The sequence below is a fragment of the Gossypium arboreum genome, chromosome 11 (genome assembly GCF_025698485.1).
Source record: "Gossypium arboreum isolate Shixiya-1 chromosome 11, ASM2569848v2, whole genome shotgun sequence".
In the NCBI taxonomy this organism is placed as follows: Eukaryota; Viridiplantae; Streptophyta; class Magnoliopsida; order Malvales; family Malvaceae; genus Gossypium; species Gossypium arboreum.
Window position 1 is genome coordinate 23,285,382 of NC_069080.1, and position 14,188 is coordinate 23,299,569.

The 14,188-nt window shown below is 34.7% G+C and overlaps 3 protein-coding genes across 3 annotated transcripts; 1 reads left to right on the forward strand and 2 right to left on the reverse strand.

Annotated features, from left to right (window-relative positions):
- The first annotated feature begins 397 nt into the window (after nt 1-397).
- On the forward strand, nt 398-1,262 carry LOC108452607 (uncharacterized). The gene has a single exon (XM_017750406.2). The coding sequence runs from the start codon at nt 584-586 to the stop codon at nt 977-979; it is 396 nt and encodes a 131-aa protein (XP_017605895.1). The 5' UTR covers nt 398-583; the 3' UTR covers nt 980-1,262.
- A 3,146-nt stretch (nt 1,263-4,408) lies between these two features.
- On the reverse strand, nt 4,409-9,105 carry LOC108450682 (putative disease resistance protein RGA1). Its single transcript, XM_017748410.2, has 2 exons — nt 5,189-9,105; nt 4,409-4,633 (listed from the first exon to the last, which is right to left on the reverse strand). Exons 1-2 carry the CDS (start codon nt 8,665-8,667, stop codon nt 4,573-4,575), a joined length of 3,540 nt encoding a protein of 1,179 aa, XP_017603899.1. The 5' UTR covers nt 8,668-9,105; the 3' UTR covers nt 4,409-4,572.
- Nucleotides 9,106-10,756: 1,651 nt separating this feature from the next.
- Nucleotides 10,757-14,029, reverse strand: LOC108453368 (2-hydroxyacyl-CoA lyase). Its single transcript, XM_017751433.2, has 2 exons — nt 12,229-14,029; nt 10,757-11,355 (listed from the first exon to the last, which is right to left on the reverse strand). The coding sequence occupies exons 1-2, from the start codon at nt 13,609-13,611 to the stop codon at nt 11,041-11,043; spliced, it is 1,698 nt and encodes a 565-aa protein (XP_017606922.1). The 5' UTR covers nt 13,612-14,029; the 3' UTR covers nt 10,757-11,040.
- Between the last annotated feature and the right edge of the window lie 159 nt (nt 14,030-14,188).

The following is a 14,188-nucleotide window of genomic DNA, read 5'->3' on the forward strand; positions in this document are numbered from 1 at the left end:
TTGATTAGAAATCACTAGGAATTTTCATTAAATATGAGCCTAAAAGTATTGAAAATAACTCTATATTTTAGAATTATCACAATCATCGAACAAAATTTAAGTTTTATTGTTTACTATTCATTTGAATAATATTAAAAAGATTTAAAATATATATATTACTATTTATGTATTTTGATAATAAAATTTAAATATAAATTTATATTATTAAATATAAAATGAATGTGGCTCAAATTCATGAAATATTTGCGACAAATATTTTAGCTTCAGAAACCAATTATACATTCACAAGAAACCAGTAGGTATTGATGATGGAACTTTCATAGTTCATACCAATATAGTTTGGGTTTTTTTTTTTTTTTTTAATCCAAATTCAACAATAAATAATTTTCCATTAACACAAACAAAATTGAGTTTAGCTATCCATATTCTAAAATTCAATTCAGTTGTCAAAAACCGACTTTGCTGACTCACAACTAATTGACTTTCATTTCTTCATCCATTTTCTATATATATTCACTATTACCAACGGATTGCCCAATCTCAAAATCTGTCTTTCCATTTACTCCTTAAAAAGGGCAATTTAATGGAGTTTCTTCAGAAATCAGTTCCCGGTACCTTGAAGAGATACTGGAGAAGGCGGCGATACCAAAGACTCCACGGCGGCGAAGTGATCAAGAAAAAGAACGTAAAAGTCACGAGGATCGGAGCGAGGTCGCGAAGGTTTTGGAAGATCAAAGCGATACCGAAGCTGCGATGGAGGCCGATAAAGCTTTTGACGAAGCTCAAAAACGGTTACATGAATATGATGATAAGATTAGCAGGGACTGTGGGGCATTTGACTGCTGAGAATCAATTCGGAGGGAAACGGATTCCCAAAGCACGAAAGGTTGCTTTGGGTTATTCGAGCTATGAATTTGATCAAAGGTTGGTTTATGAGATTTACAAGAATTTAAGTGCTACCCATGAGCTATATGGATAAAGGAACTTGACGGGTAGGGATGAATCTTAGAAGATGATTTTGTAAATTTGATTCAGTTCAGTTCATTTTTTTCAAAGTCCGTTAGCTAGCAAAGGAGCAGCTTCAAGGACAACTCGACAACTGTAGAGCCTCCTGCAAGTCTGAGGCCATTGCTTGGCAAAGGTGTAATTAGATTGTATAATCAGCTCTTATGTACCAAAAACATATATATATATATATATCAACCAATGATTACACAAAAAGCAAGTAAATTACCTCAACCAATAAATTTACTTACGAATTATTTACACATGTTTCAACTTAAACTAATTCATTCAAACTTAATTCAACATCCAATCTTAAAATTTTCAAATCCGCCAATTATTAATATTTTTTTATTTAAATTTACTTATATAGAAATAAATTGATAATATTGAATCATCGGATCATCTACAACCAATGCTAAAAGTCAATCTAAAGATCGGTTCCATCCACTCTCTAATTTTCAATTGGTTGAATTAGTATTATTTTATTTTATCTTTAATGTTTAAATGCTTTAAACACTAGTTTTAATGTAAACAGAAGTATACAAATAGTTAATAGTTTTTTTTTTTTTTAAAGCATTGATCTTAAATGTTATTCTTTTAGTAAACCATTAAAATAGTCATTTTATTTTTTTAGATTATATTTTAGTCACTTATGTTTAAAATATTACATTTTAGTCACTTATGTTATCGCGTTATAACATCTTAGTCATTGAGCCATTAATTGTCATTAACGATGTAACAGTAAACTGATGTAGCACGTTAAATCATCATTTCAAACGAAAATTTTAGGTTAAATTCTATAATTGATCCCTATATTTTTTTTCATTTTGGGCAATTTAAATATTAGGAAAACAGGAGAGAATGGAAAATAAAGAGAAAAAAAATGAAAGTTAAAAAAACATAAACGAAAAAAATTAAATTGGAGAATGGCTAGTCTTGGCTATCGAAGCAGTTGACTCCACGGGTAGAGACATATATGTATTCATTGGTAGAACGATACATTTGACTGGATTCCACGAAGCAGTTGACGTTTATGGTGTAATTTACCTAAATCCTGAGTTAGTGACTAACCATGCGTATGCAATTCATGTGATAATCCACACGTATGATAATCCATATGATAAAAATTTTCAAAAATAAAATGATTAAAATATGAAAATTATGTTTTTAATATTTTTTAAAATTTTTAAAATTAATTAAATCTTGACTTATAATCCATATGATAATCCACACGTATGCTATGTCAAGAAAAGTTAACATCCATTTTAAAAGTGGTTTGACAAAAAAATTACAAATTAAAAATTAAAAAAAGCAGAAATTAAATAAAATACTAAAATAATTTTTACTGAGTGAAAAGAATAATTTTACATGTATTTCAATGTGTATAGTAACACAATCAACATGCATTTCAATAACTATTACCGCTAATCTTCCAATCAGCCAATTTAACATGGAATCCAAGAAACAAACCACCATTTCAAACATAAAAATTAACTAAGCAAATTTTACATTAGCCATATGTTGAAGCTCAATTCCGAAAATGGAGAATGGAGAATGCAACGATGTCCATGCTACATCATCTTCGACCAAAGAGAAAAAAAATCCGTACCAAATGGTATTCCATCTAATAAGAGTAGTTGGTCACACTTTTACTCTGTTTTTTTTTTTTTTTTTATGAATGAGAAGTTTAAAAGTCTATCGTGCATCATATATTTATGTATAAAGATGAGATTTTTCATAGTTAGATTTTCTCAAAATATTATTCACACCCAATTTTCTCAAACTTGAACTAGTTGATGATGTAAATTGGACTTACTCACCAAAAGTGAGAATTTTTCACACTCAATTCTAAACTTTAAAATAAAAGTAACTCATATTTCAAATCTATTACTTGAATAATCTTTCAAATCTATACTAACCAAGTAAAGCTATCGGAAGGAGTTGAATAAGTAGAAATTTTATTTTTAAGCATTCACTCTAAAAAACGATTTTCTCCACTTTTATTAATCAGTTCTCAAGAATAGAAGATGCATATAGGGGAGGCTGGCAGGAGCACTGACCTCCTCTAAAATAGAAAATTATCTATTTAGGCCTTTAAAAAATTTTAAAATTTTAAAATTTTAAATTAGTGTATATTTTAAAATTTAATTCTTTAAAAATTATAAAATATATTATAGACTATTAAAAATATAAAAAATAATAATTTAATTTCGACCTCTAAAAAAATTTCCTAATTTCACCACTAATCAATAACATAAACAGAATAAGAAGGATGTTTGCAACTAATGTTGCCCATTACTGGAAACAATACTTACAGCAGAATCAACAACAACAATAAGATAAACATTCATTCCAGGAATGAAATATGTGCATATTTTATTAGTTTAAAAAAATGTCAAAAAATATCGTTATTATCTTCATCTATTTTTCTTCTCTCTATTTGGAGGAATAATATATTTTATATTTCTAATATTTTAAGGTGCACTTTGTAAGTGATACACCTCTTTTTTAAGAGGAATAGCATGCTCTTCCAGAAACATAATAGTAAGTTGATCTTTTTTTTTTTAGGGAAACACTATTTTTTTCAGTTAAATTTGGAATAAATTGGATTCAAATTAAAATTCAAAGCTTAAAAGTAGTATGTAAATATAAAATTAAAATTATTTTTGGAATAATAAATTAAGTTACGTGGACCAAGCATGGGCTAGATGTTTCAAAAATATCCAGGCTGCAATTTGGCCCAATCAATAAGCTCTTCTAGGCTTGGCTATATACCAGTACAACTAGGATTTTAGCATTAAAGGTTGAAAGTAGAAAAGAATTGTTTAAAAACAACTTAAATTGAATTCTTTACAATTCAAAGCAGTTAAAAATTATTTTAAGGGTTAAAATAAATAATTAATTTATAAGAGATCAAATTATAATTTTACCATTACATTAATTTATGATTTGATAAAATTTAAAAGGTTTTTATAATAAATTTACCATTTTAGGAGAGTCAAGTCTTCATGACTTTATTATTACTTTATAAAATAAATTTATTCAAGGAATACCTTTATATAATATCTGTATGAGGAATATATTAAATCCAATCAATTACAAATCATACAAATTTATATTTCAACAAAATTATCCAAAATTCATTAAAAATAGAAAAGTAAAAAGATTATTAAAAAATCTTAGTATGGAATAATATTAAAAACTTTGGATCGATACGTACATATGAATACAAAATAAAACAATAATTATACCAATATTTTCTTTCTCAAATTTATTACATGCCAAAGAGATAGACTAGTGGTTCTACTATGGAGCTACCATTTTTTTTTTCTTTTTGTCAAGTTCATTTTTTGAGTAAATAGCATATAGTATTATTAACATTTAAATATGAATCTTTTAAGAATTTTGTATATAAAATCTAAAAATATTGAATAGACCTGCACTAGATACATCATACATACTCTACTCAACACCTACAATAGAATGGATCCAAATAACATAAATCGTAGATGGTGCAGATTATATTTAATCTAGAAAACAGCATTTTCACTTCCATTACCTTGTTATTCATGACTCCGGCTTACATTTCAACAACTTACTTGCTAAGCCAAATGCCCAATCACCAAACCTGCAAAATAAGCCCAATGCATCTAATTAAAACCTTGAATTTGCTTTTCTTTTTCCAGTTCAGAACCGATACGTTCTGGGATTTTCATTGCAAATTATATTGCTCTAACTCTTCTAATTTTCTTAAACCAACCATGTCTGACACCCATATCCAGTGCATATTCGGACATGATTATCACGCTATAATCATTCCAAAGTCTCCAAATGAATCAAAATCATGGAAAAACAATTAACATACCCATGCTGGATGCATACATATTTCCGAGACACGCATCGAGTCCAAGTAACATAGGTTGCAAATGTAGGTCAACTATTAAGAGGGATATATACACAAATTGTCAAAATGCAGAGGCTATATTGCACCTAATACTCATCTTGGCCATTTAATCCGCCCCATACTTGACCCAGAGTCCAAATAACATAGAACGGCATACCAAGAAACATTCTTAAGAGAATGGCTTGGTCAACCATTTCAGGATGATAATCAAGGCATATATAAAGGCAAAGATGGAATTAAAGTAAAACACTGCACAAATAACTAAAAGGTAAGGTTTACCTTGTAAAGAGACTGCCATGGGATCTTCGTAGCTTAGAGTACCATGCTTTATCATAAGCCGTGATTTTAATACAGGGAACATGTGCTATGTAAGGCCAACCCTCTCCTTCCCCTTCCTTGCACCACTTTTCCAAATGTGGGCATCCCCGAATGTCTAGGTTCTTGAGTGTTGTGAGACTCTTTAGTCCCTGAGGCAATGACATCAAATGAATACAATATTCGAAATTCAACTCACAAAGGGAGGTGAGATGTTCTATCTGGTTTGGAACAGAAGTAAATCCGTCACACCAACTAATTGTCAATTTTTGAAGACCATTAAGATGCTGGATTTCTGTCGGTAAGGAATTCAACATCGGACAATCCCAAATGCACAATTCCTCAAGATGTGTCAAATGCATGACCCTATCAGATAAAGAGGTAAATCTATCGCACTGAAAAATCTTCAGGACACGAAGTGAAGTTAAGCCATTTACATTACCAGGAAACGAAACAAGAGTGTCACACCCACTCAAAACCAGACTCTCTAAAGCATTGAGGTTTTGAAGTGCTTCAGGAATGTCTTTAAGCTTGTGGCAGCTGAAGATTTTCAAGTGTTTAAGCACAGATAGATTATCAAGATGATTCGACAGAGACCTGAGGTCAGGTAACGACTCTATATTCAACTCCTCAAGGTGTGTTTGATTTTGCAACAAACCACTGGGAAAATTTGTCAAGCCAGAAAGGTCATGGATCTTAAGTGAACCAAGATCAGGATGAAATAAGACGCTCTCCCTTTCACAAATTCGAAGCTTTTTGAGGGTTGGAAACTTTGGCAATTCAATCAACTCAGGGCATTTCCCGAAAACCAAGATTTGCAGACGAGGAAAATTCCCCCTTCCCTCAACTGTTTTCCACGTCTCCAAAACAGGCATCGAGTCAAAATAGAGTTCCTCCAATGATGAGAACGGATTGATCCCATTTCCATAGAATTCACTGCTAATGCATTTCACAGCATCCATTCCCTTTATTTTAAGAACCATGAGCAACGGCAGTTCCCCTAGAGGTGGAAGGTGTGAACATCTTTTACACTGGTCAAGCTCAACTAACACCAGATTCGGTAAATCAATCAACCAACTGGGAAGCCTTAAACCTTGATAACAGCTTATCCAAATATACTCCAGATTATAATGAGGTTGGAGACTGCTAAGAACCTCTTCTTCATTATCTGGAAATTCCCCTGCTTGTTTTCCCCAGATTAAACTCAATGATCGGAGATTTTGCTTCCTTATCAAGTTGGCACTCTTGGCTTCAGTTGAACCTGTCACATTATCGAGTTCCTTTAGAGACAACTCCTTCCCAAGGTCTAACTCTTTAAGTTCGCCAATTCCACAACCATGGTCCTTCCTTACTATAAATATACTCAGTTCTACCAATTGAGTTAGGTGCCCAATTCCAGGTGGAGTTTGCTCAAGAGAATCACAACGTGAGATATCAACACACTTTAGGCTTCTCATATGTTGCATTCCTTGGGGTAGCTCACAAAGATAGCGACAGCTGGACAGTTTCACAATCTGCAAGTTTAGGAGGCAATTGGCAGACTGGGGCAATCTTTTGATGCGAGAGTAAGACAAGTTTAGATACGTCAAGTGCACCAAGTTACAAAAAGAATTCGGAATTCTCCGGATGCATATACTCCCGTGATCACGTAAATTTAAATATCTAAGGTGTACCATCTTTCCTAGCGACTTCGGTATTTGATACATATCGCAGTCCAGTGCTCTCACATGTTTCAAAGGAGGACAATTGGCTTCAGTCAGACCAATGCCACCAAGAATGAGGGACCGCACTGACGAACAGCTTTTGAGGAGATTATATTGTTTGTCCGAGTGAATCCTTTCGTAACTGGAAGGAGGCATTGGTTGAATGGGAATATGTAAGTGCCTAATCTGTTTTGGAGACCCAAACGACTGGTTGTTGTCATACATATAACATTCGAACCTCATTATCAAAATTGCAAGGTCATGAACGAGATCATGCATTTTACAGGTCACAGTGCCATCATGATATTCAGTAACATCTTGAAAGAAGGACCTCCAAGTTAACTCGAGGAATATCTCATCTCCAATTTCACGCAACTCCCTACGTCCTCTAGAAGGAACAAATCCATTTGCCATCCATAACTCTATCAACTGAGATTTATCCATTTCACAATCTTTCGGGAATATCGAACAATACGCAAAGCACTGCCTTAAAAATGATGGTAGATTGTCATAACTTAATCTCAAGGCAGGTAAAATGCCGCTCCCGTCATCCGGTAACTCCCAGATCTCACTTTCTTTAACAGATAACCAGTCACTTTCTCTACGCTTTAACCGCAACATGCTTCCAAGAGCTTTTACAGCCAAAGGAACCCCTCCACACTTCAGAACAATTTGCTTTCCAATTCTTTCCAATCTCGTGTATCCCTCCTCGCTTTCCATCAGAAAAGAACGCTGCTTGAATAGTAACCAAGAATTCTCATCCGATAAATAGTCCAAATGGTATATGGGAAGAGTAGCCATGATGAGAGCAACTTTCTCGATCCGGGTTGTAACTATGACCACGCTGCCTTTTGCTCCAACCTTCAATGAATTCCTAAAACCATCCCACTTTTCATAGTTTTCATTCCAAACATCATCTAATACGAGAAGAAATCGCTTCCCCCTCAGCTTTTCTTGCAAGTATCGTTGCAGAGGGTCGAGCTCCTTGATATCACAAGGACTACCATCAATGGACTCAATAACTGCTTTTATCAACCTTCTGACTTCGAAAGCATCGGATACACATACCCAAATCCTCAAACCAAAACCCCTTTCAACCCTTTCATCATTGAACACCAGTTGAGCAAGAGTAGTCTTTCCAAGTCCACCCATACCACAAATGGCATAAATGGACAAATCATTTTGATCCAACGAACTACCGAACAACCCGTTGATTACATTCTCTTTATCCTCATTTCTTCCCAATATTTCAGATTCATTGACCAGCGAGCTAGTTAATCGCCATTCTCTATCATCAATTTCTAAATCCCCAACTTTTTCAGTCAAATGGAATTTGTTTTTCTCCTCTGCTACAGCATCTAACCGCTGCCTAATTTGCTTAAGTTCATGAGCCTTCTTGAAAGTAAACACAGTGGAATTTTTAAAGGAAAAGAAATCACTTACTTTGCTGCTCATGTTTTCTCGAGCTTTCCATAGGAAAGCTTTTGCAGCAAACTCGTCGAGTAAATCATCAGCATCATAAGCGATATCCTTGAGTTTTCTGAGCCAATTCCTGACGGCCTCACTCCTCCATTGTTTCTGCTCTGCGTCTTGAAGCACGGCTCGAATCGTACTTAAAGTGCTCTCGAGATCTTGAAGGTCGGTTTCCAAATTACTTGCGATTTCAAATTCACGAAGAGCTAGAGAATTGAGGTTCCCTAAGATGGTACTCACAAGGGAAGAAACAAAAACATCTGCCATGGACACCCCGGAGAACTCAAAAGATTCAAATGAAACTTAAGAGAGAATAAAAGAAGAACGATTTGAGGGAAGCAATGGAGCTTAGAAACAAAAGTAATGAAGTAAAAGCTGCAGAGAATTAGGAGAAATGCAAAGAAGAAATGACGGGGGAAAAAATGGAATTGATTCGTACATGGAATTGGAAGTCTGGTTGACTGCTGACTGAGTTGACTCAGGACATGATTAAGGAGTAATCGGAAATTTACGTGATATTTCTGCCTGACCTTTTTTTTTTTGTAAAGAAATTTAATTGAGATAAATATGTATTGACGTTGTTTAGTACGAGCAGAGTTGGATGCCCCTATTTATCTGAATTTTATCATCAACCAAAGGAGGAGTAAAATGGAAAATTTTTATGAAAATGGAAAAGCCTTTCATCAGATTAACTAAAGAGTCAGCAAGAGAGTTTGTCTTTCTAGGTATTTGCTTAAATAGCATTCTTCACTTATGTTTGTACAATTATTGGATTTGTACAATTAAATCCATGTTTGCATGTTCTCTATTAATATCTTTGATATTTAGACCACAATCAGTCTCAATAATAACATTCACCCAATTGGCTTTTCAAGCTACTTAGAGTCTATCGTAAATAGCCCAAAGCTTAGCTTGTAGCACACTATATCTCCCAATGTTCCTTCCTATTTCCCACATCCATCCACCATACTCATCATGTGCCACTGCTGCAGGTTGCAAGCACCACCTGTATTCAGTTTAAAGAAACCAATGGATGGTGGTGCCCATCGAAGCACATTACTTTCTCCTAATTTGACCAAATCTCTGTTTGAATAAGTTCACTTACTACCACGAAGAAAGGATCACATTACTTATGTCAAAAGAATAATCTTAGAACACGCAAAGATCAAATTGTCTTGACATTGTTAAAAAATAAGAGATGCTGAATTTCAACCATTCAAAATTTTTTTTTTTTTTGAAATTTCAGGTTGTTGAGATTTTCTGCAAAATTTGGGAAGATAAAGAATGGTTATACATAATAAGAATATAATTGCCAAAAGAATGAAAGTGGGTAGAATATGATTAGGTAACTTCAACACACTTGCTGCTTGTATTGAATTCCCGCGTTTCGAGAATGCCCCATCTTATGGTGTACAAAACAAACAGAATTTTGAAAATGAGTGTAATAATTGTTTATATAGGAGCTTTTAATGATACTCCATATATTACCATTCTAGCGAATCATGTAGTCAATAAAAGATTATCTAATTTAAATTAAAGGTGTTTAATGGGTTGATATTGGTAATAAAATAGGAAGATTTGAACTATGATTTACACAAATTACAAAAAAGATGCAGTGACAAAATTAAAGAAGATTTCTCCAACAATTCTAGAAAATATGATTTTATTATGCTCATTTTTGCATCCAACTTATTTATATGATCAGAAATAAGTTTACTTACAAACATTTATAACATTACAAAAAGCATATTTTTTTAAAAAAAAAAAAAACTAGTAGTTTACTGCTTTGTAAAATTATTATTATTTCAAATATGTTTCCTAATTATCAAAATAATTATTAATTAAAATACACCATAAATTGAATCCCTAGAGACCGTGAAATATAATAGTTTTAAGGTATATAATACAGACATTACATTGAATATTTAACCACTCCATGAAATTAATTTATTTTATTATTATATTTACAATATAATTGTTTTTCTTATTTGCCAAATGCCCCATATTAGACTATATGATATGACATCACTGAATTTATCTCCGCATTTACTCCAAATTCATCATAAATCCAATATTCATTTTCTTTACCATTCCATTTTCAAATATTGTGATTTCAACCAAAAGATCAAAAATAGAGGTTTTATTAGTAGGACTATATATGATGACATCAACACTGGGCTCTGATCAGGCCTAAAATTAAAGAAAATTGCGCATTTCAACCAAGAGTTCATAGTCGAACCAAATCGAGTTCATACCAGGTCTATGTATGACATCCACAATGGGTTGAGATGCTCATAATAGGTTAGGATAGGGTCTAACATGAAAAAAAAAAAAAAAAAGAACGAAAAAAGAGTGATTTTCAACCAAAAGGTCAAAGTAGAGATGCTCATAATCATTAAGTTGGGTTCAAATCAGGTCTCTATATATAAATATCAACTGTGAGAACATTTACTACTAAGAAATATTTTATCAATGTCATATACAACACAGTGCACACTGCATTTGACTCCAAAAGTCAAAAGACATGATCCCTTTCTGTTCTATCACAAGTGAGCACAAATCCGATTATTCATTGACATAGAAAGACCAGCTCGGTAAGTGGTGGAAAAAGAAATTTAACGAAACAAAACCGAAACTCCCTCAATTCTTGTGCTGCATTCTCCCACTTTCTGCACCGGCAAAGGGATCGATTATCACATTTATCACAACCGGCTTCCTTGCAGAGAAGGATTCAGAAAGGGCAGATTTTAATTCGTCAGGTGTCCCGACAAGGTAACCCTTTCCCCCAAAAGCTTCGATTAAAGTATGGTAAGCAGCACCAGGAACAAAGGAAGTGGGCGCAGGGTCATCTTTGAAAGGGCCACTTACTTCTTCAGGGCTCCTTCGGTCACCACCGTAAACACCACCGTTGTTAAAGACTATCACAACAACAGGCAACTTGTATCGAACCAATGTCTGCATTATAAGAACAGCATATTTAAAAGATAAACAAATACATAAAGCACTTCAATAAGCAAAAGGCATTTGTAAGTCAAACAACATAAAGAGCGTTTATAATTTGGACGATTTTTAATGCACCTCTAAAATTTAAAATAAGAACATAGAAAACATGACACATCGAACAAAATACAAAAGAGAAATGCTCTTCATTAAGTTATTATTGAACACCCAGCTTTCAGCAGACTACTTTTCTACTAATCCATCATGATACTCACCAGTACATAAACATAAATATGCATGCATACACATACTTAAGACACATAAGTACATACTTATGTGATTCTGGGTGTGGGTGGGTATGTGTGAGAGACAGAGAGAAAGAAATACGGGACTCATATACAAGAAACTGTGATACAATCCACTAATGATTTCCGAATCCTGAGAAAAGTTCCCATATTCAGTTCAACATTATATTAAAGATGCTAATCAAAATTTTCTTTCACAATTCGGCTAACTTGATCAACAAGGAATTTTTGCCAACAAAATGAAACAAAGATAAGTTATTATAGCCCCTAAGAAACACCATCATCTCTACCTTAGGCAGCATTAGATTTAGTTTCGTCAATAGAAACAAGAAAATTAGTTCAATATTCCAGTTATCAGTTCAAGCCAATTTAGATTGATAAACAACAGGAAGTGTAATATCAAACCTCCTGCTGAAACTAAAAGAAGTAACTACAAATAAATCATATCATCCTAAATCATCAAAATAGCATTCACATTCTATTTCTTCATGAGTAAGAGCATTAAACATAACAGACTTCAGAATTAAGATAACAAATTTAATTATGCAAGTGACGCTTTAACAGTAAATATTAGAAAATATACCTCAACCTCCATAGCACTGAACCCGAATCCCGAGTCCCCTTCGACTGCAACCACAAGCCGTTCTGGATTAGCCACAGCAGCGGCAATGCAATAACCTAAACCAACTCCCATTGTCCCCCAAGTCCCTGCATCCAACCTAGTCCTAGGCTCGGTCTGAACCAGCACAGACCTTCCAACATCCATAGTATTTGCCCCTTCTGAAACCACCACCGGAGCTGGACTCCCAACCCCCAAAATAGCATCTCTTATAATCCTCATAGGAGTCAAAAAGTTAAACGGCACAACATCTTTCGCCAACTGAGCTTCCATTTTCGACACATTATCCTTCACCTTCTTCGAAATAGCCTCCACCCAAGGATGAGACTTTCCCAAACAAAAAGGGTCATCTTTAATCTCCTTATTAATCATCTCCAAAACCTTCTTAGCATCCCCAACTAAACCTAAATGGGGTTTTCTCAACTTAATCTCTTCTTCAGAAACATCCACTAAAATGAACTTCACATCTTTATCCCATTTAGGACTCTCCCCAAAGTGCAATAACCAATTGAGCCTTGCCCCAACAACCAATGCAACATCACATTTGCCAATGGCGAGTGACCTTGCAGCACTGGCGGCCAACTCATGATCGTCGTTCACCAGCCCTTTACCCATTGGAGTTGGCAAAAAGGGGATTCCCGTTCTTTCAACCAACTTTTTTAGTTCCCCTTCAGCTCGGGCATAAGCCGCCCCTTTGCCGAAAACAATCAATGGCCTTTCCGCCTTCCTCAACACACTAACCGCCTTTTCGATTTCAGAACTCGGCGGTGCTTTTGTTGCTTCAAAAACCCTTCCTTTCTCGACCTCGGCTAACAATTTCTCAGCTTCGGATTCAGTTATCGTCTGATGTAATACATCAGTCGGTAAATCCAAATAACACCCACCGGGTCGACCCGAAACTGCAGGATCCAAAACCCTAGCAACACAATCGGGAATTTCCTTGATATCTATGGCTTTAACAGAGAATTTCGAAAAGGGTTTCACTGCTTCGATCTGATCAAGCTCCTGGAAATCTCCACGACCGGAATCCTTCTGATCGGAGGAGCCAGAGATCATGACCATGGGCCAGGTGTTGATCATAGCATTGGACAAACCGGCCAGGCCGTGGACGCAACCGGGCCCGGAAACAGTCAAGAGAAGACCGGGTCGGCCCGTGAGGTAGCCATAAGCAGAAGCCGCATAACCAGCGGATTGTTCGTTGTGAAAAGCAATAAAACGGATACCCAATTGGACTGCACGGTTGGCGAGGCCAGTAACGGGGATACCCACGACGCCAAACATGTGGGTGACGCCGAAACGGGCAAAGGACTTGGCTGCTAAAACATTGCCGTCTAAAGAGTCCGCCATCTTTTGTTTTATTTTTGATGAACTTTTGTTGTGGATGAAACTTTTGAAGTGAGAATGGTTTATAAAGAAATTATAAAATTACAGCGAACTAACTTCCAAAATAGAAAATAACAATGTAATCAAGGAAGAAAGTTTGACCATTAGAGCTAGAGTGTTAAAATGGGATTTTGGTTGGATTTAAAGAGGTAGCGTGGTAGTAGAGACAAGAGAGCTGTATGTATCTAATTTTCAAAGGGATGGAGTGGAGGAGCTGTATCTCTTAATATTTTGTGATTCATTTCTTGCTCTTTTATTGAATTTGTTTTCTACTTTTTCTTTGTGTGTTGATCATAAATGGGACGGTATGAGCTTTAGACTCGACCCACCTTCCAAATTGATCTGATGCTTTTTGTACAGGGTTAAGACAGTGGGTGAATTTCTAGTGGTTAAAGCTTATTCAAATCAGTCCTTTTTTAAGTATGGTTTTCGGCTTTTCAATCCAAGATTGTTATGCACTCAACTCTAACTCTCACAGATTCTATTATGAGCTCTAAAAAGGTACTTATATCAATATTTTTCATAAAAAAGTAAACGAAAT